General features: G+C 33.1%; 2 protein-coding genes across 2 annotated transcripts in view; one reads left to right on the top strand and one right to left on the bottom strand.

Annotated features, from left to right (window-relative positions):
• Window positions 1-8,042, top strand: part of LOC120086902 (Protein kinase superfamily protein) — a 30,613-nt gene extending 22,571 nt beyond the window's left edge. The window contains exons 14-21 of the mRNA XM_039043714.2: window positions 851-901; window positions 1,067-1,208; window positions 1,325-1,369; window positions 4,410-4,514; window positions 4,638-4,679; window positions 5,257-5,436; window positions 7,003-7,095; window positions 7,759-8,042. Coding sequence (XP_038899642.2) covers window positions 851-901; window positions 1,067-1,208; window positions 1,325-1,369; window positions 4,410-4,514; window positions 4,638-4,679; window positions 5,257-5,436; window positions 7,003-7,095; window positions 7,759-7,863 — 763 coding nt within the window. The 3' untranslated portion in view covers window positions 7,864-8,042. The remainder of the gene's footprint in view (window positions 1-850; window positions 902-1,066; window positions 1,209-1,324; window positions 1,370-4,409; window positions 4,515-4,637; window positions 4,680-5,256; window positions 5,437-7,002; window positions 7,096-7,758) is intronic.
• Window positions 8,043-12,411: 4,369 nt separating this feature from the next.
• LOC120084413 (NAC domain-containing protein 17-like) lies at window positions 12,412-16,642 on the bottom strand. Its single transcript, XM_039040187.2, has 5 exons — window positions 16,279-16,642; window positions 15,358-15,635; window positions 14,952-15,254; window positions 13,097-13,658; window positions 12,412-12,979 (listed from the first exon to the last, which is right to left on the bottom strand). The coding sequence occupies exons 1-5, from the start codon at window positions 16,460-16,462 to the stop codon at window positions 12,609-12,611; spliced, it is 1,698 nt and encodes a 565-aa protein (XP_038896115.1). The 5' UTR covers window positions 16,463-16,642; the 3' UTR covers window positions 12,412-12,608.
• Window positions 16,643-27,851: the final 11,209 nt, after the last annotated feature.

The raw sequence follows: 27,851 nt of genomic DNA, 5'->3' as shown, positions 1-27,851 counted from the left end.
GCAATTGAACTTCGAAGGAGAAAAAAGTGGGAAAACTAATTCAGTAATTGAGTTCACTTCTTCAGGACTTATGGTGGTTGGATGCGAGCTTGTTGTCAAAGCAAAGTACTAATTGAAGATTAAATTTATCATTATTCAACATTTGTGCTTCGTAATGATTTAGCATGGTATTAGAGGTATAGGTCTTGTTTTCGAACCCCTTTTATTTCCTCTCTATTTGAAATTGACAACCATGCATTGGCTGTTTTGCAAATTTTCTAGCCCACAACTGTCCTGAAGCGAGAAACCAGCATATAGCTTGGAGAGAGAACACCAAGAGGAGGCTTTATGATGAGTTGATTCAAAATGATCTAGCTATGAAAGATACTTCCGGTGGAAGTTTCTTTGATTTCTTTCCAGTCAAAGTTCTAATAAGAGAGCTTACTTCTACGTAGAATTGAATAATATATTCTTGAAAGAAGTCAGACGTAGTTGAGTGCAGTTTCTTGAGTAAATTTTAAACGGTTAGGAGTCAGACATGGACGTTTACCATAATCTATTAGTTTATTGTTTGGTTGTGGGAGGAAGGTATTGAATTCACTACTCACTCATGAGCTCGATCTAATGAAATTAAAAAAATTAATGTTTATCATGTTGTGAAGTCCCTGGCATAGCAAGTTTTGTTTTAATAATATATCGTTGCTTCAAGCATGGCGAGTTTATTCTCTGCATTTTAACAACTTGTCAAGCTATATATTTTGTGGGGACATACTTGATAAATTATTAATTTCTGGATGCTGGACACATTCTCACCTAAAACTTTTCGGTTATTGTAGGCTTCCCATTGACATTTTTGAAAATTTTCTTGCAGGTATAAATTCAAATTCCGTATACCTTCATATTTTTCTCTCGTCATTAGGAGGTAGTCATACTTATTTTGTGAGATATATATATAATTTTCAACAGTTAAAACTATTAGCATTATGTTATCTAGTTTTTATGTACGATGTCAGTAAATAATCATTTTTCATTCACTTGGTATAACATCTAAAACCATTGGTTTAAACTCCTTCGTTGATGGATGTAGCCTTGCTGTACTGGAGGGAATTGCTGTCAGCTTTAACCCAAATTACAAAGTCTTGGGCAGTACATATCCATGGATTGCTAGAAAAGTACTGACTGACAATTCACCCAAGCTAAAGTCCTCCCTGATGTCCCTGCTTTATAAAGTGAAACATCCTTTGCTTTGTAAATTAAATCTTTACGCATTTGTGCATTAAACTCTGGTCCTTTCAAATATAAGATGAAGCATTCAGTTGGCTCATTTTATCTGTCTTCATGTTAGGATGGAGTTTTCAGGATTAACCGTTTGGAGTCTCTGATTACAGAGGTGAGATTTTCTATTTTATTGTATCTGTCAAATTATAAATTTCAACTATTTTTTATATATCTTATTTCCTTATTCGTATTTAGCTCTTAATCAATAATTATTTCCTTGTATGATATTTTCTTTTCGAGCTTGTTTTCATTGTAATTTCTATTTAGATTAGTCTTGATTGTCTTCCTCATTATTTTTCCTTTCTTGAGATAGGCATTAGAGCCTTGAGAGTTTTTTTTTTTTTTTTTTTTCCTTTCTGGTTGGCTCTTATAGTCGGATTAGGTTTATTCCTTTCTTTTCATTGTGAACATTGCCTTCACACCCATTGAACGTGTGGGTATTTTTGTTTTTTGGGTATTTCTTTTTTCTGTCATTTGTGGGCTAATTGCAGCATTATAGGGATTCGAAAATAGGATCACTTGCTCGGATACCAAGTTGAAATTTGGAAGAAAATATTAATTTATTCTTCTATATTTATGTATCAAATACAAGGCCTTCTTAAATAGAAAGAATGCCAATTACCAATAAGGAAGAAATCTCACATATAATATTACAAAAATATAAAGGAAATCCATCAAATATATTATCAAAGTTCATAGATTTGTGTTTCAGCTGTTGCCTGGTTTAGTGTTGCTGAGGGAGAAGGATCATAACATTGAGTTGCTGTTAAAGAGTATCCCCGATGATAGTTCGATCTTATGAATATCCATAGTTTGAGAAAGATGAAATTAAACGTTTAGTGGAGGAGATGTTAATAGTAGTGGGCATAATTCAGCCAAGCACTAGTGTATTCCCATGTCTACAAGGTCTTCTTAAATAGAAAGAACAATTACCAATAAGGAAGAAATCTCACATATAATATTACAAAAATATAAAGGAAATCCATCAAATATGTTATCAAAGTTCATAGATTTGTGTTTCAGCTGTTGCCTGGTTTAGTGTTGGTGAGGGAGAAGGATCATAACATTGAGTTGCTGTTAAAGAGTAGCCCCGATGATAGTTCGACCTTATGAATATCCATAGTTTGAGAAAGATGAAATTAAACGTTTAGTGGAGGAGATGTTAATAGTAGTGGGCATAATTCAGCCAAGCACTAGTGCATTCCCATGTCTAGTGTTTGTGGTAAAGGAAAAAGATGGCAACAAATGATTGTGTTGGTTATTGGGTACTGAACAAAGACAGTTCCAGATTAATCTCCTAGTCCAATGGTTGATGAACTAGAACTTTATGGGGCTGTAATTTTTTTGAAGATCAGTCTAAAGTCGGGGTATCACAAAATCTGACTAAGGGCAGGTGACTTTTCAAATCTGCTTCCAGAACTCATGAGGGGCATTTCGAATTTTTTGTGGTGATGCTCCTTCAACATTCCAAGCACATGAATGATATGGTTGTGACCTTTACTGCGTAAGTTTGTCTCAGAGGAATCAGATATTAAAAGAGAGCTATATCTTGTTGAAATTGATCAAAGATCACTTGTTGTAAGCAGATGGTGATTGTAGCTTAAGTGGTGAGATGTGACTAAGGTAGGGGATTGGGGATATGTTTGAAGCTTAATCCATATTACTAGGGAACGTTGATTCAACTGATTAATTCTAAGTTAGCTCCACAATTTGTAGGCCCATTTCATGTAATTACCCGGGCAGGACTTACTGATTATTGTTGTCTGAGAGAGAGCACGAGTGCACCCAATCTTGCATATTTCACAGTTGCAGAAAGCCATTGAGCACATGTTTCCTGTTGTGCCACTTACGCTATGGAGATGTTGATTCAAGTCCAACCAGAGGAGCTTCAAGTTGGAGGTGCTGATTTGTGGAAAAGGTGGGGATGTTTCGGATGCCACTTGGGAAGATGCTGCCCATGTTGCCAGTTCCCTGAATTTCACGGAAGACAAGATTGCTCTTTTGGGGGTTGATTAGTGATAGACCTTCTAGTACACATGTTTGTAGTACACATGATAGACTTTGATTAGTGATAGACCTTCTAGTACACATGTTTGTAGTACACATGATAGGCCTTGATTAGTGATAGACCTTCTAGTACACATGTTTGTAAGAGAAGGCACGCGAGATGATAGGCTGTCCACTCTTTGTTAAAAGGGTGGTCCCATGAGAATATAATTAAACATGGGGTGTGAATAGAGGGGAATATATAGTCTGAGAAGGAGAGGTCCAGAGGTATACTTTTTGCTTAGTCGTCAATGTCTGGGAGATGTACTTGGAAGAGAGGGAAGCTCTCTAAACCTTTGTTTGACTCGGTACTTTTATCTGATAGACCTTGATTAGTGATAGATCTAGTACACGTTTGTAAGAGAAGGCACGCGAAATGATAGGCTGTCCACTCTTTGTTAAAAGGGTGGTCCCATGAGAATGTAATTAAACGTGGGGTGTGAATAGAGGGGAATATATAGTCTGAGAAGGAGAGGTCGAGAGGTATACTTTTTGCTTAGTCGTCAGTGTCCGGGAGATTTGTACTTGGAAGAGAGGGAAGCTCTCTAAACCTTTGTTTGACTCGGTACTTTTATCAGATAAGAAAATCCCAATTGTTATCATATTATGTCTTGATAAATAACCAGTTGAGTCGAGGGATTTTGATGGTTGTGAAGTAGATTAGGGATTTGGTGGAGTCTTATATTGACTTGCTTTCATAGCTTTTTCTTATACATGATCATGGCTGCAAGCCTGTGGTACTTCTTAGAATTCTCAATAGGACTCGGAAGCATCTTTAATCAGGCACAAAAGAGCCAAATATATTGTTAATGACAAAGATTCAATAGATTTTTCTTGGTCAACAATCAGTTGATTTGTTTGTTGACCACAAGGGATTTGACGGAGCCGCCATATTGACTTGTTGCTTTGCTCCATTGCTTATCGAATTCATCAATGTCTATAATACTTGTATCATCAATCAGTCAATTCGTTTAATGTCTTGTGCATGTGAAAAATTGGTATATAATAATTTTCACTTGGTTGTATCCTCTTCTCAAGCTTCCATTCTAATGTGTGTGTTTGTGTGCGTGTATATATATATTACAATAATAATGTTCCTGTGGCAGTCACTTCGTGCTAGAATGGAGAAGTCCTCACTGAGAAAAGATGTAGAGATTCAGAGTAATAGGATTGTAGTCAAGGAAGTCCTTTCCTTTGCACTGTCTGAGAAAGTATGATCTAGTTTCTTTTTGTTTTCATTTGAGTAATATCTCCATAGAATTCCTTTATGATGAGCAACTTAATTTTTTTTCTTTTTTCTTTTTTCTTTTTAAAAAATTAAACATGTTATACAGGGGTCCTTCCTAAGAGATTTACTTCTCCAAGAAATAGCTAAGGTAAGTTTCTTTGCATATACATGCTTTCTCCTTACACCTAAGAGATTGTGAGAAAATTATGGCTAGACATAAGATGTAATCATGATTTGAATTCGATAGATAGTCTATGGTAAAAAAGAAAGTCATTTGACCACTCAAATGTTCTCATGTGTCTCCAATCTACTAATATTCTAATCATTTCATCTGAAAAATTCTAAGATTCTTTATATATTCGTCCTTTCGCACAAAAGCTGCTGCCAAATGCCAATAGTCAATCATCACGATATCTTATAGCTCATTTTATGTAACCTTGACAAGTGAAGTGATATTATGGTTAGTACACGTGTTTTCGGGTTTCTTTATTGGAGGTGTTGTAAACTTATCTAAGCAGTCCCATGGTCCAAGTGTATTTTATACTATGATTTAATTATAAATCGGGTATAGTTTTCTCTATGATGAATTCTTAGCCAAATGATGAAGAGAGAGGATTTATTTATACCTGACACATACCATCTTTCCTTTTTTCTCTTCGTGTTCCTTTTTTTTTTTTTTTTTTTTTTCCCTTTTTGCGTGTTTGTGGTGGGTGGATCATTGCCAGGGTTTGGATGCATTGGGATTAGCAACATTGGATTCCATAAATTCTATGGCTGCTACAAGGATACCTTTTGGCTCTTCAATTTCTGTCTCTATGATGAGCAAAGAAGATGTGAACAACTTGAGAACATTGAGTCGCCTTATATACTTGCTGTCAGGATCTCAGGAAAATCTTTCCAACCAGGTTGGTAATTCTTTACTATTATTACTAACATTACTAGAAAAGTAAGAATTAGCAGACAAAACTAAGCCCTTTTATTAAAAAAAATAGAAAGACTGTTTATGCAAAACATAAATTTAATAAAAGGGAAAGACTGTTTATGCAAAACATAAATTAAGTTTACAGGGATATTGTGTGTTTGTTGAGTGAGGAGAGAGAGCCAAACGAGTATCTTAGGTCTCGTTTGATAACCATTTCGTTTTTGTTATTTGGTTTTTGAAAATTAAGCCTATTTCCTGTCATTTCTTATAATGATTTGTATCTTTCTGAAGTACAAAGGTTGAATTCTTAGCCAAATTCCAAAACCAAAAATAAAAGTCTCTTTTTTAAATTTTCAAATTTGGTTCGATTTTTTAAACCATTGGTAAAAGGTAGATAACAAAAGAAGAAATTTGGAGCTAGAAGTAATATTTATAGGTTTAATTTTTTAAAATAAAAAATAAAAAACCAACTTGTTACCAAATGGGACTTTAATTTTTTGTAATGTCTTCTTAATTCCTTTGGTTATCTCAGTGATCCTAAAGTGCAAAAAGGGGTAGACAAAGCCAAAAAGAGCCTCAAACTGAACAAAAGGAGTTTTTAAAATGATATTAAGGTTTTACTTGCAATTTTCCAAATTCATTTTTATCTCTACATTTTCCCTTTTTTTTTCTTTTTTTTTTTTTATTTTTTTTTTTAAATTTAATTTTGTCTTTGGGAGTTTTAAAAAACGTCTCTACTTGTAATTATAGCAATACCAGGTCAGGTTTTTCATCCAAATCAGGAGTACTAAAAAATTTTCCATCCAAATGCAAGCCATTTATGGTTTAAAACAAAACTAGTAAAATACTTCTACGTATCTAAAGTCTTGTTTGGTAACCGTTTTGTTTTTGGTTTCTGGTTTTTGAAAATTAAGCCTATTTACTCTCAATTTCTTACCATAGTTTTCATCTTTCTTAAGTGAAAGAGTTGAATTTTGATATAGCCTAAAGGGGATAAAGGGAGAGAAATCTTCAATAATAAAATCAAAGTCTTTATCATGAATTAAAAGTTTTCAATACAAGAAGACAATCTTCTGTTTATAGAGAATTAAAAAGCAAACTAATAAGAAACTAATCCTAATCAATTAAGGATCTGACCAAGATACATTAATTTATTCTAATCCTACTACATCAAATTCTTGGCCAAACTTCAAAAACAAAAATTAGATACATTACTTTTTGAAAACATTTTTTTTTTTTTTTTTTTAGTTTTCAAATTTTGGTTTGGGTTAAGCAAAAAATTTAGAGGTCTAAATCAAAGTTTATATGCTTAGTTTTCAAAGGCTAAAAATCGAATGGTCACCAAACGAAGCCTAAATTATTTTATTATCTGTTTCTTTATGACCTATAAATTCTGTCATATACTGATTCCAAAAACTCCAGCTACAAATTAGAAATTTTTAACCTATTATACTCAGTGACCTGGCATGTAATCAACCATGCATATGCATGTTCACAGATTTTTATATCAGAGCTGACGCTAACTTGTTGACCCTTTTTACCACGGTAGATAATTTTGCGGGGAGGTAATAACAATCAGCTAATGGGTTTCGATGAAGCATCTGTACGGGAAGTTTTATCTATACTTTCTGTTATTCCTGAGGTATGGATTTTGATAAACGTCCTTCCATTTAAGAAAGACAGTATATTCTGGAAAAATATCTTTTTGGGTTACATTTTTACTCTAAATTTTAACTTTAGGTTTCATTTTGGTCCCTATGTTTTAAATTATACATTTTTATCCTTAAATTTTGAGTTTAATTTCCATTTGGTCTCCAAATTTATATATTCTACATTTTTACCCTCGAGTTACTAATGTTCACTTTTGGTCCTTGGCATTAGCTTCTGGTTAAATAATTTAAAATAATTATGATGTGACTTTTTCAATTAATTTGAATAGAGACAAAAAAATTAATGAAAACTAATTTGAAAACAAATTTAATTTAAATTGCTTTAAATTGGTTAATAGAAAATGAACACAAATGACTAAAAATGTGAAGATATGGTTGTAAACTTTTGAAGCTTCTGGATCAAAAAATCTAAACCCAAAACTCAAAGGTTAAAAATGTAACATTTCATACTCTATTAGACCAAGTGGAAACTAAACTCAAAACTCAAGATAAAAGTGTAATATTTTGAAACTTAGGAGAACCAAATGAAAACCGAAATCAATCAATACTTAAGTACCTTTTCGTTTTTCTTTTTATTTGAATCGTCTATCATTTAATGTTTACCGATCTCTTTTTGATGCATTTCATAATGGTAGCTCCCCCCAGAATCACAGCAACAAATACTTAACCTACCAGTAGAGGTTGCAAGACGTTTGGTTTCCCGTGTTACTGCAAGAACCCTTAGAAGGTTGTGGAGCTGAGTAGCTATTTGAATTGGATGGGATAGAAAATGTAATCTAATATTCAAAACATATAATGTCCAAAATGTCTTCATTCATACTAAACTGGAAAATTTACCCCTTTATTTAGTTTTGGCTCATGACTTTATATATGACATGGAATTCCAGGATTAATGATACCTAAGTGCCTAGTTTATTTACTTTTACCTTTCATCACAAGTTGCTGTGATGAAATATTGATTTGGCAAGTATTTGAAATATCACATCGTGTTGGTTGGTTAATGGAGAGTATGGTTTGTGTTTATGTCGGACTGATATGGGGAAGATTTAGGAATTGAAAATCATTTTGACTGCGTTTCTCTTCACGTTTCGTCTTTGTACAAATTCAATTTCTGTTATTTTTGCTAATCTTTTTGGGAAAGTTAATAATTTTCTACAGCCTTTCTCTACTTGTCATGGTTTTAAATATCGTTTGGCGTTTTCATATATTCATGAGTTCAATTTCAACATAAGAAAGAGCGGTTTATATTTATGATGTTTGCGATGTGGAAAAATATACATTTTGAATGTATTATAATCTCTTTACGTTTCACGTTTCATCTTTGTACAAATTGAATGTGGTTGTGTTATTTTAGCGAAGGAAACTTCGTGTGAAGGTAAAGGCTTCATAACTACAGTTGCTCTCCAGGGACACTAAGGTCATCTGTAGCCAAGTCAATTCTTGTGTAACGTAAGATTTGACAATGTAGTAAAAAGAGCTTTTTGTTTTAGCATAGAATTATGTTTCTTTCTTTCTAATAGAATTGTGCATACTTCAAATCATTTTTTTTTTCCGAAAATTCAAATCATTCAAGTTTGACATGATCAATCTTGCGATCTTTCTTGTTCGAGATACGTGCACATGAAGGTAATTCGATTCTTACTTTCTTTGAGTTGGTTGATTTCAAACTGGTTTTGGAATTTTCGTGAGTTTTAGTTCTTGTTAGCTTTGTTTATTGGAGAGGTTTTTAGATACAACCCTCAATGGTTTCTTAACAATATTGGAGTTTTACACTTAAATCGGAATTATGTTTCCTTTTTTTAATCTTTAAATGAAGTGTTTCTCTTCAATTGGTTTTTGAATCTGTTGTTCATCAGTCAAGTTTCGTATTGTACCAAACAAAAGTGGTACACTTATGCACACTAGTTACTTAAAATTTTCTTTTTTTCTTTTTTTAAATATTCATAAGTGTTCATGCCAGTTTAAATGTACCTCGACTAATCTCATAAGATAATCTGTCTAACCTTATAACATTTGGATGTCAAGGAAATTTGTAAGATATGGTGGCATTTGAAAATACATGCAACAATATTATGATAGTACTTTTTTTCGTTTGGTAATGAATATGGTGGCATGTTTACACTAGTTTTAATCAATCAAAATTTAGTGCATATTTGGGAGACTTTAAAATAGTTCAAATTATTTTTGATTCAAAATTCAACATTCTCTTCTAATAATTTAAGGATGAAAATTTTGAAATTCATTTTTCATACAATTAAAATTGATTTTAAATGGTTAAATATTTTGAGAGTCATCTTAATCATTTTAAAACGGTTGACAAACATAAATTTTAGTGCCTATAATACAAAAAGTATATAAATCATTATTTCATGATGATTGATCATGTAATCTAATGATCAAGAAAAATCATTTCAACATCATGGTGATTAATTTCTTCAGTTCATGGTAATTCTAATCATCAATTTCTTCAGTTTATATTAATTCCTACTTAACACTAGTATTAATCGTAAATAAGTTTAATTTTGCACATCTGTTTACATTATTTGTTGGCAGCCAATTCTTTAGATCTATTTTTTAGGTAAATCTAGAGGTTATTTTCAAATAAAGAAAAATGAGTTAATTTACTTATAAAGATAGTAAAATGTCATTATCTATTAGTGACAGATCACGATAGACATTTATTAATGTCAGTGATAGATCTCTATCATGATCTATCAGTGATAGACAGTGATATTTTCATATACTTGAAAATATTTTTAACAATTAGAGCGAGCTAAAAGTGAAATGATGTATTTTCATATCATTATTAAAAATCACGGTTAACTATTTTTCTAATTTAGTACAAAATGCACTTTTGATCCCTTACTTTTCGAGTTATGTCTATTTGGTCCCAAAAGTTTTAAAAAATACATTTTAGTTCCTCCTCAAGTTTGCAAAATAATTCTAAATGAATCTCAACTTAACTTTAAACTAACGAAATGTTGATTAGATCATTAAGTGGTGACAGACGCTAATTGTATTTGATGATGTGTTAATTACTTTTGAATACTTTGGAAAATCATTTAAAAAAATTATTGAATTATTCATCCCTAAAACTCTCCGGTTTCTTCTACCGTCGACAAAAGAGTTTCTTCTCGTCTTATCGTCGCAGCTGGTTGTGCATTGTCGTCGTAGTGATATCTTCCGGCCTTTGCAACCAGCCATTATTGAAGTCTACTGCAACCTACCAACATTGTAGCTAAAACTGGATGCACCACCTAAACTGTAACTTTGGTGTGCGCCCAAAATTCTTTCAACTTTTTCTCATAATCCTTTTGTAGAGCTCCAACTCAATGTTGAATTCAAGCTACTGCATCAATTTACAACAAACATTTTGATTAAATCTAAAATGTCTATGGCCCTGTTCAACGGGTTTTTTGTATGGATGGCTTTTTTTGGGGGATTTAAGGAAAAATTGGTATCTTTTTTAAATTGAATGAAAAGTGGTCTTTTGCTTATGTCAACATCTTGTGAATTTACTCATTCGACCCTAAAACTCATCCACACACTGTAATTTATAAGTTTTCTTGATACTTGATACTTAATACTCGATACTTGATCCTCGATCTTCGATACTTGATCCTCAATACTTGATGCTCAATGCTTGATGCTTTACGTTATATGCTTTATGTTATATAATCTATGCTATATACTAACTACATGTTATTCAATCCTCGATATTTGATGCTTCATACTTTATGCATTACACTTTATGCTCTATCTTATACTAGCTACATGCTACTCGATCCTCGATATTCTAGGCTCTATGTTGTATGCTCTATGCTCGATTCAAAAGTTTACTTGAAAAAAGAAAAAAAAAAGATGCAAAATGAAGAAAATAGAAGAATAATGCATTAGGGTTAAAGTGGTAATTTTACACAATGATGACATAAACAGAAGGCCAAATTTAATTGCTTTTCAAAATGGTATCCATTTTTCATTTATGCCTTTTAGTTTGGGCCATCTATCCCATTTAATTCTGTTCAACCCATTCAAACATGAATTGCTCTAAATTTATTAGAAGTTAACAGCAATACCAATGGAAAAGAAGGGAAAAGTTACATTTCCTTTTCCTTGCAGTTTTTTCAAGTTCACAAAAGGAAAAACTAAACCTAGTGTATTGAATCCTGGATGAAAACGCTATCCAAGATTATGTAGTTCCAAATGAAATTATAGTTTCTCGATTTACATTTAGCAGAAAATTAAGACTTTGTTTCATTTACATTTCTTATCATGATTTGCATCCTTCTAAGTATAATGATTGAATTTTTAACAAATTTTCAAAAACAAAAATAACTTTTTGAAAGCTACTTTTTCTAGTTTTCAAATTTTGGTTTGGTTTTTTAAACTATTAGTGAAAAGTAGATAATAAAGAATAGAAATAATGTCCATAGGTTTAACTTTCAAAAACAAAAAAAAAAAAAAAAAAAAAAAAATGGTTACCAAACGAAACTTAAATAAAGATGTTTCAAAAAGAACTTAAAAGCACTCGAAAAAACCAGGTAAAAAGTGGCATTTTTCACATGTAATGTTCAAGAAGGCCTTTTTTTTTTTTTGGGGCAAGAAACACACATAAAGATGACAGATTTTCAGAGTTAGAACACTCAGTGGGCATTGATGGTTAGAAACTATTTGTTGACGACAGAAGAAATTGAGGAGTTTAGGGCTGAATGATTTAATATTTCTTTTAATTCATTGTTTTAAATGATTTACCAAGTAATTCATTAATAAAAAATTAATTATTAACAAGTCATAAATACAATTAGTATCCATGTCAACACTTAACGGTCCAATCAACATTCCATTAGTTTAAAAGTCAAGTCAGAGACCATTCCAAATCAACATTTCATTAGTTTAAAAGTGAAGTCAAAAGACCATTTCGAATCATTTTATAAATCTGAGAGACTAAAATATATCTTTTAAAACATCAGGACAAACAGACATCAACTTCAAATCTAGAGGACCAAAAATGTATTTTGCTCTTTAATTTATTATTTCTATCCATAAAAAAATAAAAACGGATCTAATAACTCCTAGCTTTATTAGGATCAAGCCAGTGCATACTAATACATCAATCTTACTGTCAATATCATTCACCAAATGTTTTATTTTTTAAACATAAAATGAACAAAACTGACAAATTATGAAAACATTTTATCCCCAATCGAAGTAGAGGAAAAGAAAATAATAATAAAAATAATAAAGCAACAAAAATGGCTACCAATGAATAAAAACTCAAAACCCAAGAATCGTTGTTAATAGTAACTTGCATTATAAACTTGTACCACCACTTAAAAAAATATACTCTTTACATCCAAAAATTACTCAAAGATATTAATATTCACATTTTACAATTTAATTTTTATCTTTTTAAAATTTTTGTCAACTTTTTTCATTTTTTTTTCATTTTCTTTTTTACAAAGTTGAAAATTGGTCATTTCCAGATTCATAAGGATATGCATCTTTGCCACAGTCTAACAGCTCCTAAAAATACCCATAAGATGGCAAATAATGCTCCTACAACAGAGAAGAGAAAGAGCCTACCCTTTCTGGTCCTGCCAGTTCTCCTACTCATAAGAGATGAAGAATCAATTGCAGAAACCGTCGTGCTTTTCATACTTATTCTCCACTTACTCAAGCTCGATATTCGATCAAATGATGGGTTAACCAGACCATTTTCTGCAGCTGATGCAGGGGTAGTAGGTATAGATTCAACAAAGGCCCAGAGAGCAGAAGAGACACGACTAGCAGAGCTGTCCTCCCCTACTTCATTTTGATTTGTTTCGGCCACAAAATTTGAAGAGTCACACAACACACCTATATATATCCATAAACTACTATATTAGCAACTATTTCATGCCATTAGATTTATAGAATTGCTTCCCAACACTGGAAAATGTATCGTTTTCCATGAGAGAAAATTCCACTATATACCTGAAGTTCGTTGCAATTCTGATAAAGCTAAGCCATTTAAGGCTGAATCAGGCTTAGGCATTTGATTGTAGATCTGGCTGGCGTTTGCACCATTGGGATTGGATTGAAACTGACCATCCATGGGGTTTGCCAGATTATTCGCATTTTCATTCTCATATAAATCTGAATAGTTTCCAAACTCAAAAGAACCCAAATCATTAAGGAACATGGCTGCATCATGGAATTGATCAAGGTCGTAGAGACCGTTTAACTCTTCAGACTGCAAGTTCCCAGATCCAGATGGTTTTTCAGTATTTGATAGATTAAATTCAGGACCACCAAGATCATCTAATTCCAGAAAATCGTCCTCAAATAGAAAACTAGTTAGTTGAGAAACTTTCGGAGCAGATTTGGCCTCATGATTCTGGAATGGATGCAGTTCAGAGATATCTGAGTTGATGAAGTCACTTTCAGGCGCAATACTTGGCTGCTGCTTGGAATTAGACACTTCAACTGATCTAGGAAGGATATGCTCTTGTGAATGTAGATCAATGGTACTCACAGGATCTTCTTGACAACCACCCTATCAAGAAATAAAAAAGAAACTAGAAGTTAATATCTCATTATATATTCCACTGGGGTGTATTACATAAAAGATGGTGGTTAAATTACAAGTTTAGTCCCTAAAATTTCAAAGTTGTGTCTAAAAACTCCGTTGAAGTGCTTATGTGGCACACAACCGAACAATGTAAAGATTATAATTGCTGCATTGGATAAAATGGATCAACAATTGGGGTGGGTTTTAGGTTAATTGTTTGCCAAACATGTTAAGAAAATCCAGTCTAGGGCAATTTTCAGAACATGCGAAGAAGGTTGAAGTAATGATTCAAATCTCAGAACGATTGAAATCCCAGAATGGTTTTATGGAAAATTGGGAGTGATGAGAAGTCAAAATTTTGGATTTCAATCGCCTATATTTTTATGAATCCCAGAATGATTGAAATTCCAGAACTGTTTTGCCTCCATTTTCCTTGAAGGGGAAAAGTGTTCCGAGGAGTGGTATCAACATCTATGAGAAAGGAAAGAAGAAGGCATTGGAAAGGAAGAAGATAAAGAAAAAAAAAACTCAATCACTCCATCTTTTTGTCTATGTGCGAACATTCTTTTTAAAGGTCTTTCTGAAATTGGTGTATATCAAGCCTAGTTTTAGAAATATTTAATAGAAACTCAGAATAATTACAAATCGCTGTTCGTGATTGTGTTCGTGCTTCTCTACTTCCTTCCTTTCTGCTTCAATTCCCTTTGTTTCCACTTTCACTTTGATTTTCCCATTTATGTTTCAGTTAATTTTGGTTCTCTAATGGTTGTCATTAAATCTCACTTTTGCTTCTCCTCAGCAGTTTAATTGATTCGCGACAAAACAAAATAGGTACTTACGTTCTCCTTCATGTTCTGAAATTTTACCCCAATCCATCCCCAATTGCCTTAACCTGTTTGGCAGAAAAGAATGCCATAAAGGCCACACTAAACCTGCCCCAGTTTTAAACCACGGCAATTATAGACTCATATAAGCTTATCCCATGTGGCAATCGTCATTCGACAAAATCTTACATGTAGTGTGTCCAATATACGCCCTTAATTAATGTAGTTTGATGGCATTAATGGTAGGGACCAATTGGACAAATAATTGAAAGTTCAAAGACCTATTAGACACTTTTTAATGTTTGGAAACCTATTAGACACAACCCTAAAAGTTAAGGGACTAAACTTATAATTTAAAACAAAACATTCTTCTTAAGAATTATTAAACATATATTAACAATTGCACTACTGTATTTTCAACAGCATATAAAAGGTAGCATTTAAAACAACTAACCAGGGATAAGGAGTTGTCACAAGGACCAGCTTTTGGAAACTCGAATAGGGCCTCATCAGAAATTTGTTTCATCCACATATCAAGATTATCCAATGAAAAATGTGTAGCTTGGCAAGTCTCTCTCTCAATGACAGTGGCATCCATATCAGGTTTCTCAGCAGGTATCTCTTGATCATCAGAGTTATTAAAATCACAGAATTCGCCATCAACCCAGTCTTCTTCTTTAAATGGTGCTCCGTATTGCTCACCATTTTTCGGACCAGGTCCACTTTTTTTGTAGACCTTATAAACAGCATAATAACTCTGAAACAAAGAATAGAAGAATTTAGCAATCAATAGATATACAAGGAAAGACTAATGGCACCGACCGAAGAGGAAAAAACTATGAATGTGAGAACATGCTAACCTGTACATTTGTACATCTGCTCAGCTCCTCCTCGTCCATAGTGTATTCATGCATCACCCAGTCGGTACGCTCACCCTTAGGGGCGCGACCTCTATAGAAAACCAATGTCTTCTTGACTCCAACATTGCGAGAATTACATGCCACAGTACGATCCTTGCCAGTAACTTTCCAATACCCATGTCTGGTTGCCCTATTTGATTTTGCCCCATTTAGGTACTTCCCATCTCTTGGACTGAAAAAAAACCATTGTCTATCACCAGTTTTCAGCTTAGAAAGCCCTGCATTGCATTCAATAGTTAGAACCTATGCGGAAAAATAAGGATTTAACTTTGCCTGAAAACGCTGAAATAAACAATAAAAAAATGACATAGCAGTATAACACATAGTTTCCACCTTCATTATAATAACCACCATATTAAAAATAAGCTCAAACTATAAACATAATCCAACAAATTATCAATTGTATCTAACTGAAACCAGTTGCAGGAATGAGAAACCAGATATAATTACCATCCCAACAAAGACTTTCATACAACATTAACAAAATTCGAAAATAGTGAACAACTCAGGCAAGAGGTCGGTTCCATTTAATCAAATCAAGAAATCACATAAAAAGATTTAAACAAACACGAACACCATATCACTTCCAGCTCCAAGATAAACAGGAAAAATCCAAACTAAAAATCAGAGATTAAAGCATCATGTCCAAACGTATCAAAGGACAAGAATCTGCGTCTGCACATAACCATAGACCAACCAATCGAATAAATTTCACAAGGAAGCACTAGAAATGCAAGATACAAATTACCCAAATGAACAAATTCCAAATTAAAGTCGATCACTCAACCAAATGGAAAAACAATCCGTCGGAAACACAACGTCAATTTAAAAACGGAATCGGAAAAGAAAAGAGGTGGATACCAGGCAATTCCTCGGGGTCCCATTTGTAGACGTCGATATCGCCGACGACGTCGAGCTTGATTTTTCGGCCACAGATCTTCCTCTTCAAATAGTAAAGTACAAGCTCCTCATCAGTGGGGTGGAAGCGGAAGCCCGGCGGCCAGGGCTTGTCGTCGTCGGCAGAGCTCCGCCGCAAGACCTCCATTGGTGATCGGAGAGGGGATTGAAGGGGATTAAAGGGTCGAAGAATCTGAGATTGGGGTTGGGAGAAGAGGGGTTTATGGGAGTGGGATTTGGTCAAGAAAGGAGAAGAGTGTAGGGGACGCAAGCAGGGTTTAGGGATGTGTGTATCTAAAAAAACCTTCTCGCTTCATTAAACTCATTTGCATTTCCACTGAATTTACACCTAATTTCCTCTCCACGAGAGTTTTCTACATTTTTACATATTACTTTTTTCTTTTTCTAATTAACTCGGAATTTTTAGGGGTCTTTTTAAATATAAAAAAATATTTAAAAATATTTACACTTTATACCAAAAATTTTTAAAAGTATAAAATAGGTGTTCATAGGTTGGGTTGGGTTGAAAGACTTTGTACCCAATTATTTGGGTTGTAAATTTTTTCAACCAAAACAACCCTTATTAAAAAATGAACTCAACCCAACCCAACCATGAAATATTTGGATTGGGTTGGTTTGATTAATCGGGTCATTTATTCAAAAAAAAAAAATTCTAAAAAGAAGAACAACGTAAATTTGTAAAAATCTTATTTAATAATTTTCATATATTGAATTAAAATTAACAATTCAATTTCAATTTATATAGTTAATATTTTCTTTCTAAAGTGCAAAGAAACTGTTGTTGAATAATAAATTATTAAAAAAATATTTGAATTAAATAAAATTAAAATCAATACATGTATAAATAATGTATTATATGTAATAAAAAAATATATTTTAAAGTTAATAATAAACTCGGGTTGATTTGAGTTATATTAAGTGAACCTATGAACCAACCCAACCCATAAAATTTTCATTTATTTGAACCCAAGTTGGGTTGGGTTGATCAGTTTTTTCGGGTCATCGAGTTTTTTGAATACCCCTAGTACAAAGCATTTTTAGAACTTTTTGCTATAAAGTGTAAATATTTTTAGGATTTTTCTAGTTAGAAGAATTTTTCATTTTTGTAAGTACTATAAAAGTACGAAAAAATTTCATATACTACAATAGTATGAAGTTTTTTATATTACCTCAATATATGGTGGGACACGTTAATGGACTTTAAAAATAGAGTGAGACTGATTGACGCGGATTTAAAAAATTTTATAAGGTGAACAAATAAACAGTACCATATTATTTCTACTTATTATGTGCCACATCAACACACTTTTAAAAATAAAATGGGACCCACTAACATTAATGTGGAGTCCACAAAATATTAATGAAGACATATTTATAGTTTGAACAAGAGAACTATGATGGGTACTACTCAAGTACTAGAAAAGTTTTCCATTTCTAGTCCAATTGTTTTATTAGGTTGTCCTAATGTCATTTATTCTCAAATGAAATCAAAATTGATATCGAGTCCAAAACAAAATATCTTTAGTCCATCAAAATTCCAAATTGTTACATTTTCATCTCCATGTTCATGAAATCTTCATCTTGGTTGGAATCAATTGAAATTTCTTCTTCTCTAAATTTGCTAATCTCCAAACAATCCTCTAAATTTGGAGGATTATCAGAGAACAAATCTTCATTTTTCACTAATTCTTGCTAGAAAATGTTTCAGGAAAAAAATCTCAATTTTATGGTTTTTTTTTTGTTATACGTTACATACATTTCAACTACATACATACTTTTTCAAATATTCTTAACACTTATCACTTGTTTCATATGTGAATTCAATTAAATAAAAATAAATTTTACAAATTTTTGCGTATTAATAATGTACTTAATGTAGACAAAATACTATTAGTATATAATCAACAATCATATAACATACTTTAACAGTCACTAGTCTTACAGTAGTTGGAAGTGGTTGTCGAAGTTGATTATCAAAGATGATTTTCATTGGAGTCTATAGTCAGAGGTGGTTGTCGGAGCTTGAAGTTGGTCGCATGAAGGTGGTATTGGAGCTGGTCGTCGGAGGTGGTTTTTGAAGCCTAGAGTTGGTCTCGCGAAGTGGTCGTCGAAGTTAATTATCGAAGATAATTTTCGCCAAAATGTGTGTTAGAGGTGGTTGTTGGAGCTTTGGTCGCATGAAGGTGGTATTGGAGTTGGTTGCTGGAGTTTATCGTTGGAGGTGGTTGTCAAAGCCTGGAGTTGGTCATTAAAGTTGCTTGCTTGAAGGTGGTCATTGAAGGTGATTTTCATCAAAGTTTGTATTCGGATGAGCCTATGAAGGTGATTGTCGAAGTTTATAGCTGGAGGTGATTGTTAGTGATGGGAATGTCCTAAAACTCGCAGTTCGTATTTACTAAACCATTCTCTTTTCGCAATAAAATTTTTATTGAGACTTCATTCAATAAAAGTGTTATTGAAATTGCATTCTATTATAAAATCCAATAAACAAAACTGATGGCTATAGTATGAATACTTGAACTTTATGTAGAGACATAAAACATGATCAAGTTTTAGTGTATAGCCAAAAAGGTTTATAAGTATATGGATGAGATTTAGTACCTCATCTTGGGGACACAATGGATGCAATCCACTTTGTATATTAATACAAACGATGTGATTCTGAAATCATTCATGTGGAGACATGCAAGTGGAGGCATCCTATATAAAAGACGTTTTGCATAAGACCGAAACACGAAATAGTCACTTTTCTTTATAACAACTGTTTACTGTTAAAACTGACTATTTCAAATCGATGGCCTAACGTAACTCGATCTTAATCTTGAGCTAACTATGAACTCCTATTTATTTGGGATTATCCTTTGATCTGCATAGGTGAGAGTGGTTCAACTTCACCGCTCAATAAGCCTCCCATTTCAGAGATAAAATCGGATAGATAGCTGGGGACATAGTCCTACAAGAAGGAATTCACTCCTACCCGTTTTAGGGTTAATAGATAGGTTGTTCTCTTAAGTACTGATTCCTGGTCTTGAACAAAGAGGTCACACCCTCTCATGACAGAGAGGGATATGGTTTATTAGTTGGACTATAAACCAATTATTCAATAGAGGATCAGTGGAGACTTAAGGAGCAAGATGTATTTACAGGGGTAAGACGGTAATTTTAACATAACTGTAAAAACGAATGAACTGTGAAGGATCGACTTACTGATTATGGTTAAATCAAGTGGACAAAAATATATTTACAGTGAGGAGAGTGCAACTATTGAGCTATAGTGGTATGTCTCGGTAGTTAATGAACATTGATTAATTCGATTTAAAGAGTTTAGCCAATTAATCTCAAATTATTGGAGCTCATGATCTATAAGTCCCTAAGATCAGCTCTACTAGCTCATAAAAGATTAAACCTTGAATTAGTATATTGAGTGAATTTGAAATGTTAAAATTAGTTTAGAGTTTGGATAATTATATTTGATATAATTAACGTTTAAACGTTACATGGATATATTTATTAAATTTTTATTACATTTAATTTAATTATATTTAAGAATTGAATTAAATTAAAATTGAAAATTTGGTTTTAGTGAATTTACCCCAAATCCATTTCTATAGTAGATTTTCCCATAATCTAACACCTAAGGCCACCAATTTAGTGCTATTTGAAATGACAAATAACTGTTTAATTAGTTTTACATGTTAAGGTTGATTAAATACTTGAAAATCAATAAGATTTGAGCATGCAATTGAAATTTTGGAAAATCTTCTGCTAAAAAAAAAAAAAAAAGTTTTCCTGTCAAGCCCTCCAAATTAATCTAAATCTCCTGTTAATTGGTGTTCCACCACTCAATCCAAGGTTGAGATTAGTAGAGAAGATACTCTTGATGGTATGAAGAAGTTGAAAATCAATTTCGTGGAAATTGCAAGAATCAAGTGGAAATCATCAAAGGTATCCAAAATAAAACCCTATTCTTTGAAAAACTTATTTTTAGCATGTTTGTCACTCAATTAATGTAATTATAATGTTTAATGGTTATGTTAGCTTTCGTTTTTTGCTTGATTACTCTAATAGTCAGAGTCTACAAAAGTGGTTGTCGAAGTTGGTCATCAGAGTTTGTTGTCGGAAGTGGTTACAGAGCTTGAAATTAGTCGTCGCAGTTGGTTGCGTGAAGGTGGTTGCTAGAGTTGGATCACCGGAATTGTCATCGGAGGTGGTTGTCAAATCTCAAAATTGGTCATTGGAGTTGGTTGTGCGAAGGTGGTCGGTAGAGTTGTCATCGGAGGTGGTTTTCGGAGCCTGAAGTTGTCAGCAAAGGAGGTAGTTTTTGAAACCCGAAGTTGGTTCCTAGAGTGTGACAGCTATACTCGCCAACAATGGCCGATAGATGAAACCATTGAAAATATTAGAAGAATGGAGAGTTGGGGTGAATTGGTATACCAACTCAACTCTACCAATATTTAAAGTTGATAAGTCAAACATTGATCGGTATATTATACCAACTCAACTCATATTGGTGAGTCAAACACCCCCTTATTAGTTTGAAAATCAGGTTTAATTTTAGAAATTAATTTTAAGATTTAGTTAGAAGGAAAAGTTAGGGTTTGTGTTATTGTTTTCTTGAGAAAAATTTCAATGTACTTGTAAATTTTCATAGATTATGAGAATGCTTACACCATGTTACATTCAGAAAGATAATCAAATACTAAGGAAAATGATGGAACAAGTGGTGGTATATCTTGCCCTAATGAGTAGGGGAAGGAAAGTATTTCACACGTTTACTGTCATGAACAACATGTAGTATGTTTATATCAACAGAGTCTATTGGGCGACATCTTCGCCCGTCAAGAAAAAGCATATTTTTTCTTGATTTCTTATTGCAAACGAAGAGACATTCGCTCTAACGTTGTATGCACATCTTATTATTAGTTCAAACTCATTATATTTTATTCTACTTAGTTTATATATTTGACGTAAAAAGTCCTCATAGGTAATTCTAACGTCGACAACCAACCTTTGCAACTAGCAGCCTCCTCCATAATCTTTCTCAATCTTCTTTCACTCACCATCAACACAAACAAATGCGTGGGACTTATTGCTATGGAAAAAACAAAAACAATAAAATCAACAATGCAAACTAAAACATAAAAAGTGAGAACGTTAAGGAGAAGGGAATCCAAGCATAAGGTATCTAAATAATTTGTGTGGACATAGAGGATTTTGTAGAACCATTTTTCATATAAACTTGTGCAAACCAAATTCTTTGTGGATATTTTTGGTGTAAATTATAAAATAGATCATGAATAAGGGAAGAAAATTAAAAGAAATAATTGTTAAGGTTATTTCAAATATAGTAAAATAAACCAAAATATTTACAAATATAGTAAAGTGTCATTATCTATTAATAGACTCTTATAGACTACTATCAATCGATCACCTATTACTAATAGACACTAATAGATGTTTATCAATGTTTATCACTGAGAGACAGTAACATTTTGTTATATTTAAAAATATTTTCAGCAGTTTTTTCATTTAAAATAATTTCTCTAAATGTTAAGGAAAATAAATCAAACGTGACATAAAAAAAAGTGTAATGTTTTACTTTAGTTCTTGGTGTTGATCCCACCTGAGAAGTACCTAGGACGTGGAATTAAACAAATGGACGAAAAAGGTGAAAAACCTTTTGTGCTATTTCCAACAATTACCAAACTTTACCCCTCTTTGGAACCTATAGATTTGTGAGAAGTTCAATTCTTTTGTCAAATAAATAAACATTTTTTTGTTGGGATTTGTACCCTAAAGATTCATAATTAATAAGTTATTTAATTATTTCATTTGTAATAAGAAAAAGAGACAGTTGCAAATAGAACAACCATATTCAAAATATTAGCATATATAGTAAGAGTTTTTTAAAAAATTACAAATATAGCAAAATCTATCAACGTTAGACTTTTAGCGTTGATAGATTCTCATAGTGATAGACCATATCATTGGTGGTCTATCACTGATAAACCTTACAAGTCTATCACTGATAAACTTTGCTATATTTGCAATTTTTTTTGAAAAAATATTGCTATACACTTGGTTATTATCCCTAAAATTACTACACATTATAGTTATCTTTAAAAAAAAACCTATTACAATAAAAATCAATGATATTAAGTGTAATATTGAACAGTATGTGGTTGACATATGGTGGATCATGTTCAAGAAATAACCTAAAAAGTTTATAATATATAGATTAGGTTGGATGCCCTATATTGATGACACTATGGATATGGCCCATTTTGTAATTGTTACAAATGACTTGTCTAAATCGATGGAAACATGTGAGTGAGGGTATCTTATATGATGAGTTTATATAAGACTAGACTGCTAAATACTTAATCTCTCTTTGAAAATTTGTTATCAAGAAGATAAACATTTCACAAGATGATCATAAGCGATTCGATCTCAATCTTGAGCGAGTTATGAACTCTAATCAGTGAGGGCTCGTCTTTTGATTTGCATCGATTCAAATGACTGATAGTCGATTCAATAAACTTATTATTTTTAGGACTTGACCAACAAGGAGCTGGGGACTTAATTTCACAAGTTAGGATTCACTTCTTCCCATATATTGTAAGTATAAGTATATGAGTAGTTCTAATGGGGCCATATCTTTTTACTAGCCTGAGAGAAACTTGATTTATCATTGGATCATAAACAAATTTGTTTATTAGAGGATCAATAATACTTAAGGTATAAGAGGTAATTATATGGTTAAAATGGATATTTGTAGGATTAAAATGGACCTTTGACCTAACTATAATTACAAACAACTAGTATAGGGCCAACTTGCTTGTAATGATTATATAATTCATGGAAACAACTTGTCCTATAGTGCATAAGAATGCAATATTAAGTCTATAGTGGAGTGATCTATAGTTAATAAATGAAAAGTAATTGATTAAAGAGTAAGTTAATTAATTTTGGATCATTAGAGCTTATATTCTCTAGATTCATGAGATCCCCTTAGCTCATACGAATAATTAAGGATAAACTTTGATGAAAGAAAAATACGAAATGTTAAAATTAATATTTAATATATTTGATATATTAAGGGGACATTTGGGACAAAGAGTTGGTTATTATAGTTGGGTTATAATAATTTGTGTTTGGGTATAGATTATTTTAATTTGGGTTATAATAGTTTGTGTTTGAGGTGTAAATTATTTTTGTTTGAGAAGGAAATAGTAAACACTATAGCATTGAATAAAAAATGATGAATGTAAAATAATAAAAACTGTAGCAAATAGTAAATATTATCGCGAATGAGGGTTTTGAAATAGTGTTGACTATAGCTAATTGGAGAATACAAAATAGTATTTATTGTAGCAAGAGGTGGTTATTATAATCTTAAAATAATTTTTGCCTCAAACACACCCTAACATACTTATTGTATTTGATTCATTAAATATATAATAGAATTTTTAATGTATTAAGATACAATAAATTAAATGATATATATCTTAAAGGAAATTAAACAAGCTCGTATCGATAATGTCAATTTTAAATAAGGAGACATTAAAAAAAAGTGTTATCAATAGCAATAATGTTACCGTTAGAGTTATTGTTATTGATACCACACCTTAAAAACCTCTAAAGACGTTGATGGCAAGCAAATAATCATTTTGATTCGTTTAGAGAAGTACGACATCGAAAAGACTAAACTGTTGGGGTTTGTGCCCTAAAGTCTCGTGTCTAGTAGTTTGTAAACAACTTTGTATAAACACTTGTGATGTATAATATAAATGATATTTACTTCACTACTTGACTTTGCACATTTAGATTTTACCACAAACCAATAAACATAAAATCCCTAGTTATCTATATGTGACTCAAGCATGTATGTGGTGACATACAAATGGATCATGTCTTGAGTGGTAACCAATATGGTCTGTATTATATGGATATAGGAGGGAAACCTTATCCTGGTAACGCTATGGATGCGACCCGCTTTGTGGAATTGTCACAAGTGTTGTGACTTGTCACAGATGGTCTGATCCTGATCATTCGTGTAGAGGACATGCGAGCGGAGGCATCCTATACAAAGAGTTTGTATAAGACCTGACCATGAAATGTTAACGTCTCGTTATATAAAAACATTCATAATTGAGACTTTACTTCACTAGGATGACCATAGGTAACATGATCTCAATCCTGAGTGAGTTGAGAACTCCTGCCATTGAGAACAGTCCTTTGATTTGCATGGGTGTGAGTGGCCAGAACACCGACTCAAACCTACCATTTTGAGGATTCGTTTAATTTGGGAGCTGGGAACTTAGCTACACAAGATGGAATTCACTCATTCCCTGAGGTAGGGCCAAGTAGATAGATAGCTCTCTTAAGGGCTAATTCCAGGGCTTGAACGATGTGGCGTCATGCACCTTCTCATAGCCCGAAAGGTGTTCACACATAGTAGGACTATGTTGTATTGTTCATTAGAGGGATCAGTGGTACTTAAGGAGGAAGATGTAATTACATGGGCAAAACGGTAAATTGGCCTGCTGATGATTGGTTATATCCAATGGACATAGAAATACATCTATGGCAAGAAGAGTTCAACTGCCGGTCTTTAGTAGAATGCCTAGCAGTTAACAGATGGTGGATATCGTGACTAAAGAGTTTAGTCAGCTATTCACGTACCATTGGAGCTTCGAGCCATAGGTCCATAAGGTCCCCTTGGTAGCTTGGATACAATTTGAGAGTCAGTTTTTGGCAAGTGGGAGTTTGATTATATATGATATAATTAAACGAGTTAATTAAATATGATATAATTAACTTTATGTATGAGATACATTAATTTGGAGGAAATTGGATATAAATGTGATTTATATCTAGTAGAGGAAAAAAGATTGTAGTTAATATTTGATATTAATTTACAAGTTATGAATGTGATAAGATGACGATTATAAAGGAAATGGGAAGGTACCTCTTCGTTTAAAATAATGGATGAGTGCATTATAAATAGCAGACGTTATATTGATCTTGGTGTGCGTGGATATTGTGAATAAGATAATGTCATCGTTTAGAAAATCAGTGCCTATACGATAGAACTGCACAATCGCTTACATATATGATATTCTAATCGATCGCATACCGATTACACCGTCGCACGCTCTTATCTAAACGATCGTTTATCTTTTTCCTAAGCAATCGTTTAGCTTTCGGTATTTACTAAACGATCGTATAGACGATCGCTTAGTTTTTCCTCACGATCGTTTTAGACAATCATTCTCCCTTCTTTCTACACGATCGTATAGACAATTGCTTACTTTTGCTACACGATCGTATACTTTACCTAAACGATCAAGCATATTGTCTATGCAATAGACGACTGCATCTCCCATTTGCTTGATCGTTGTGTACGGTCTCTCTTCCTCCTTCCCTTTACCAAATCCAAACAAAGCCCACACTTTGGGTTCTCACTCCAAGAATACTGAGGGCTCTAAGTGGTGTTGTCTTCTTCGATTCCTTTTGTCTGAGTGGTGACGGTTGGGCTTCAGATTCACTGTGAAGAAGAAATCTTCATTTGGTATGATTTCTTGATCCCTTTGCATCATGAAAGTATGTTTGAATGTATATGCGATAATTCTGTCACAATAAATTGGAAAGATCTGCTTCCGCTCGTAGGTACTCTTGAATAAGAGTTCCTTCATAAACGTCAATTATCCTAATAATGGAACTTACGAATACATTTTTGCATTTATTTAGTACATCGATAACGATAACGATAGCAAGAGCTATATCGATAACCTTATGTGTTAGCTGTTGGAAGGCCAAACTATTAGTATATGATTATCATTATCGATTTCGTTATTTTTAATTTTCAAATTGATCAACAACTGCATGCAATTGTTACCCTTTGCTTAGGGAAGTGCAATGGTTTTTAAAATCTGAATCATATGTTTAATGCCACTAGTTGTGCTCCCTCGTCTCCCTTAGACCATACTCTTCACCAAATATAAATAGAACCACCATGTTTATCGTTACTTCTAAAACACTTTCATTGTTAGAGGAAAAAAGTGGTTAAACACAACCATTGATTCTAAGGATGAGCGGTTCTTTGAATACCCAACGACTCCTTTTGCACAATAGCTCAGAACCGTCCACTCGTTCCACACCTTCTACCGACCTAAATCCTCCATTGAAGAAAAGGGTTCATCATTGAGATAGTTTAGAGCTAATTTGGATGGCCAAGTAGAATGCAAACAATCAGTAAAATAAATCAAAGCAATAAAGAATGAACACCAAGATATATAGTGGTTCGACCAGTTTGGTCTACATCCACTTTGAGAATCAGCTTGAATCAATTTTATTACGAGCAATGAGAAACTTACAATTACAGATAATTAACAATAATCACCAATCTATAATTTGATACCCACTGATATCGAGATATTTGCACACAACATCGACTCTGAAACCGAGAACAACCCACTAAAAAACAGCCCAAATCAAGAGCACTACCCGCCTCTGACCGGCGAACCACCACGCACAGACCCACAGCGAACTCACGCATAGACCGACTCGTGCTTCATCAATTGCTGATGACCAGCGAACCCAAGCCGAAACCACCGCTTATTGACCGACGAACCCACGCCGAAACCACCGCCTCACTGGACAACCGCCTCTTCTATCGCCGACTCGCTGGACATCTGTCTGCCATAGAGCTGACTTACCCACTGGTCTGCGTGCGTCTCTCTTCTTCTTCAAAACGACTGCTACTATATTGCTCTTGAAAAACCGATTGCCACACCCTTTTTTTTCTTGGAGTCTCACGATATTTTCAGCCCTAAAGAAGAATATGGGTTTAATTACAAAAATTCCATTTTCCCATAATTACCATAATGCCACTGGACCTTTAATTTCACCAAAAACCCAATAAAGCTCACTTAAATTCCTTGTTATTTTCTACAAATCTCCTTCATAACAAGAATATTTAAGTGCCAAGTTGATTCTTCAATCTCCCTATCATCCAGATTTAATATTCAACCCATCTAATAGGTATTTAAACCTATGGGCTGGAAGAATCTTGGTCAACATATCTGACAAATTCTCAACTGTATGAACCTTGACAAGTTCAACATCTTTCTGGGCCACAACTTCTCGAATAAAATGAAATTTGACATTGATATGCTTAGATCGTTCGTGATGAGATAGATTCTTCGCAAGATGAATAGCACTCTGCATTATCACAACGGACGATAGGAATGAACTCCTACGACAACAACTCACCAACTATCCTTTTCAACCATACTACCTCTTTCATAGCTTCACCCACAGAAATATACTCTAACTTAGTAGTAGACAAAGCAATAACTGACTGTAGAGCAACCTTCCAACTGACCACATTACCAAACAAACGAAAAATGTGACCTGATAGTGACCTTCTTTTGTAAAGGTTTGCAATGTAAATTGCATCCGTGAAGCCTTCTAACAAATGCTGATTTATCATAATCGCTAAAACACAATGA

The sequence above is a fragment of the Benincasa hispida genome, chromosome 9 (assembly GCF_027475165.1).
Source record: "Benincasa hispida cultivar pf3 chromosome 9, pf3_genome.v1.1, whole genome shotgun sequence".
NCBI classification, from domain to species: Eukaryota; Viridiplantae; Streptophyta; class Magnoliopsida; order Cucurbitales; family Cucurbitaceae; genus Benincasa; species Benincasa hispida.
The sequence above is the reverse complement of the archived record's forward strand: the minus strand, read 5'-3'. Positions and strand labels throughout refer to the sequence as shown.

What these genes read in the sequence shown, in the direction of transcription:
- LOC120084413 (XM_039040187.2), bottom strand. Translation starts at nt 16,462, where the DNA reads ATGGAGGTCTTGCGGCGGAGCTCTGCCGACGACGACAAGCCCTGGCCG. An exon ending in GGACCCCGAGGAATTGCCTG is followed by an intron (nt 15,636 to 16,278) that starts GTATCCACCTCT and finishes AATGCAATGCAG; the next exon opens with GGCTTTCTAAGCTGAAAACT. An exon ending in GTGACAACTCCTTATCCCTG is followed by an intron (nt 13,659 to 14,951) that starts GTTAGTTGTTTT and finishes ATTTCTTGATAG; the next exon opens with GGTGGTTGTCAAGAAGATCC.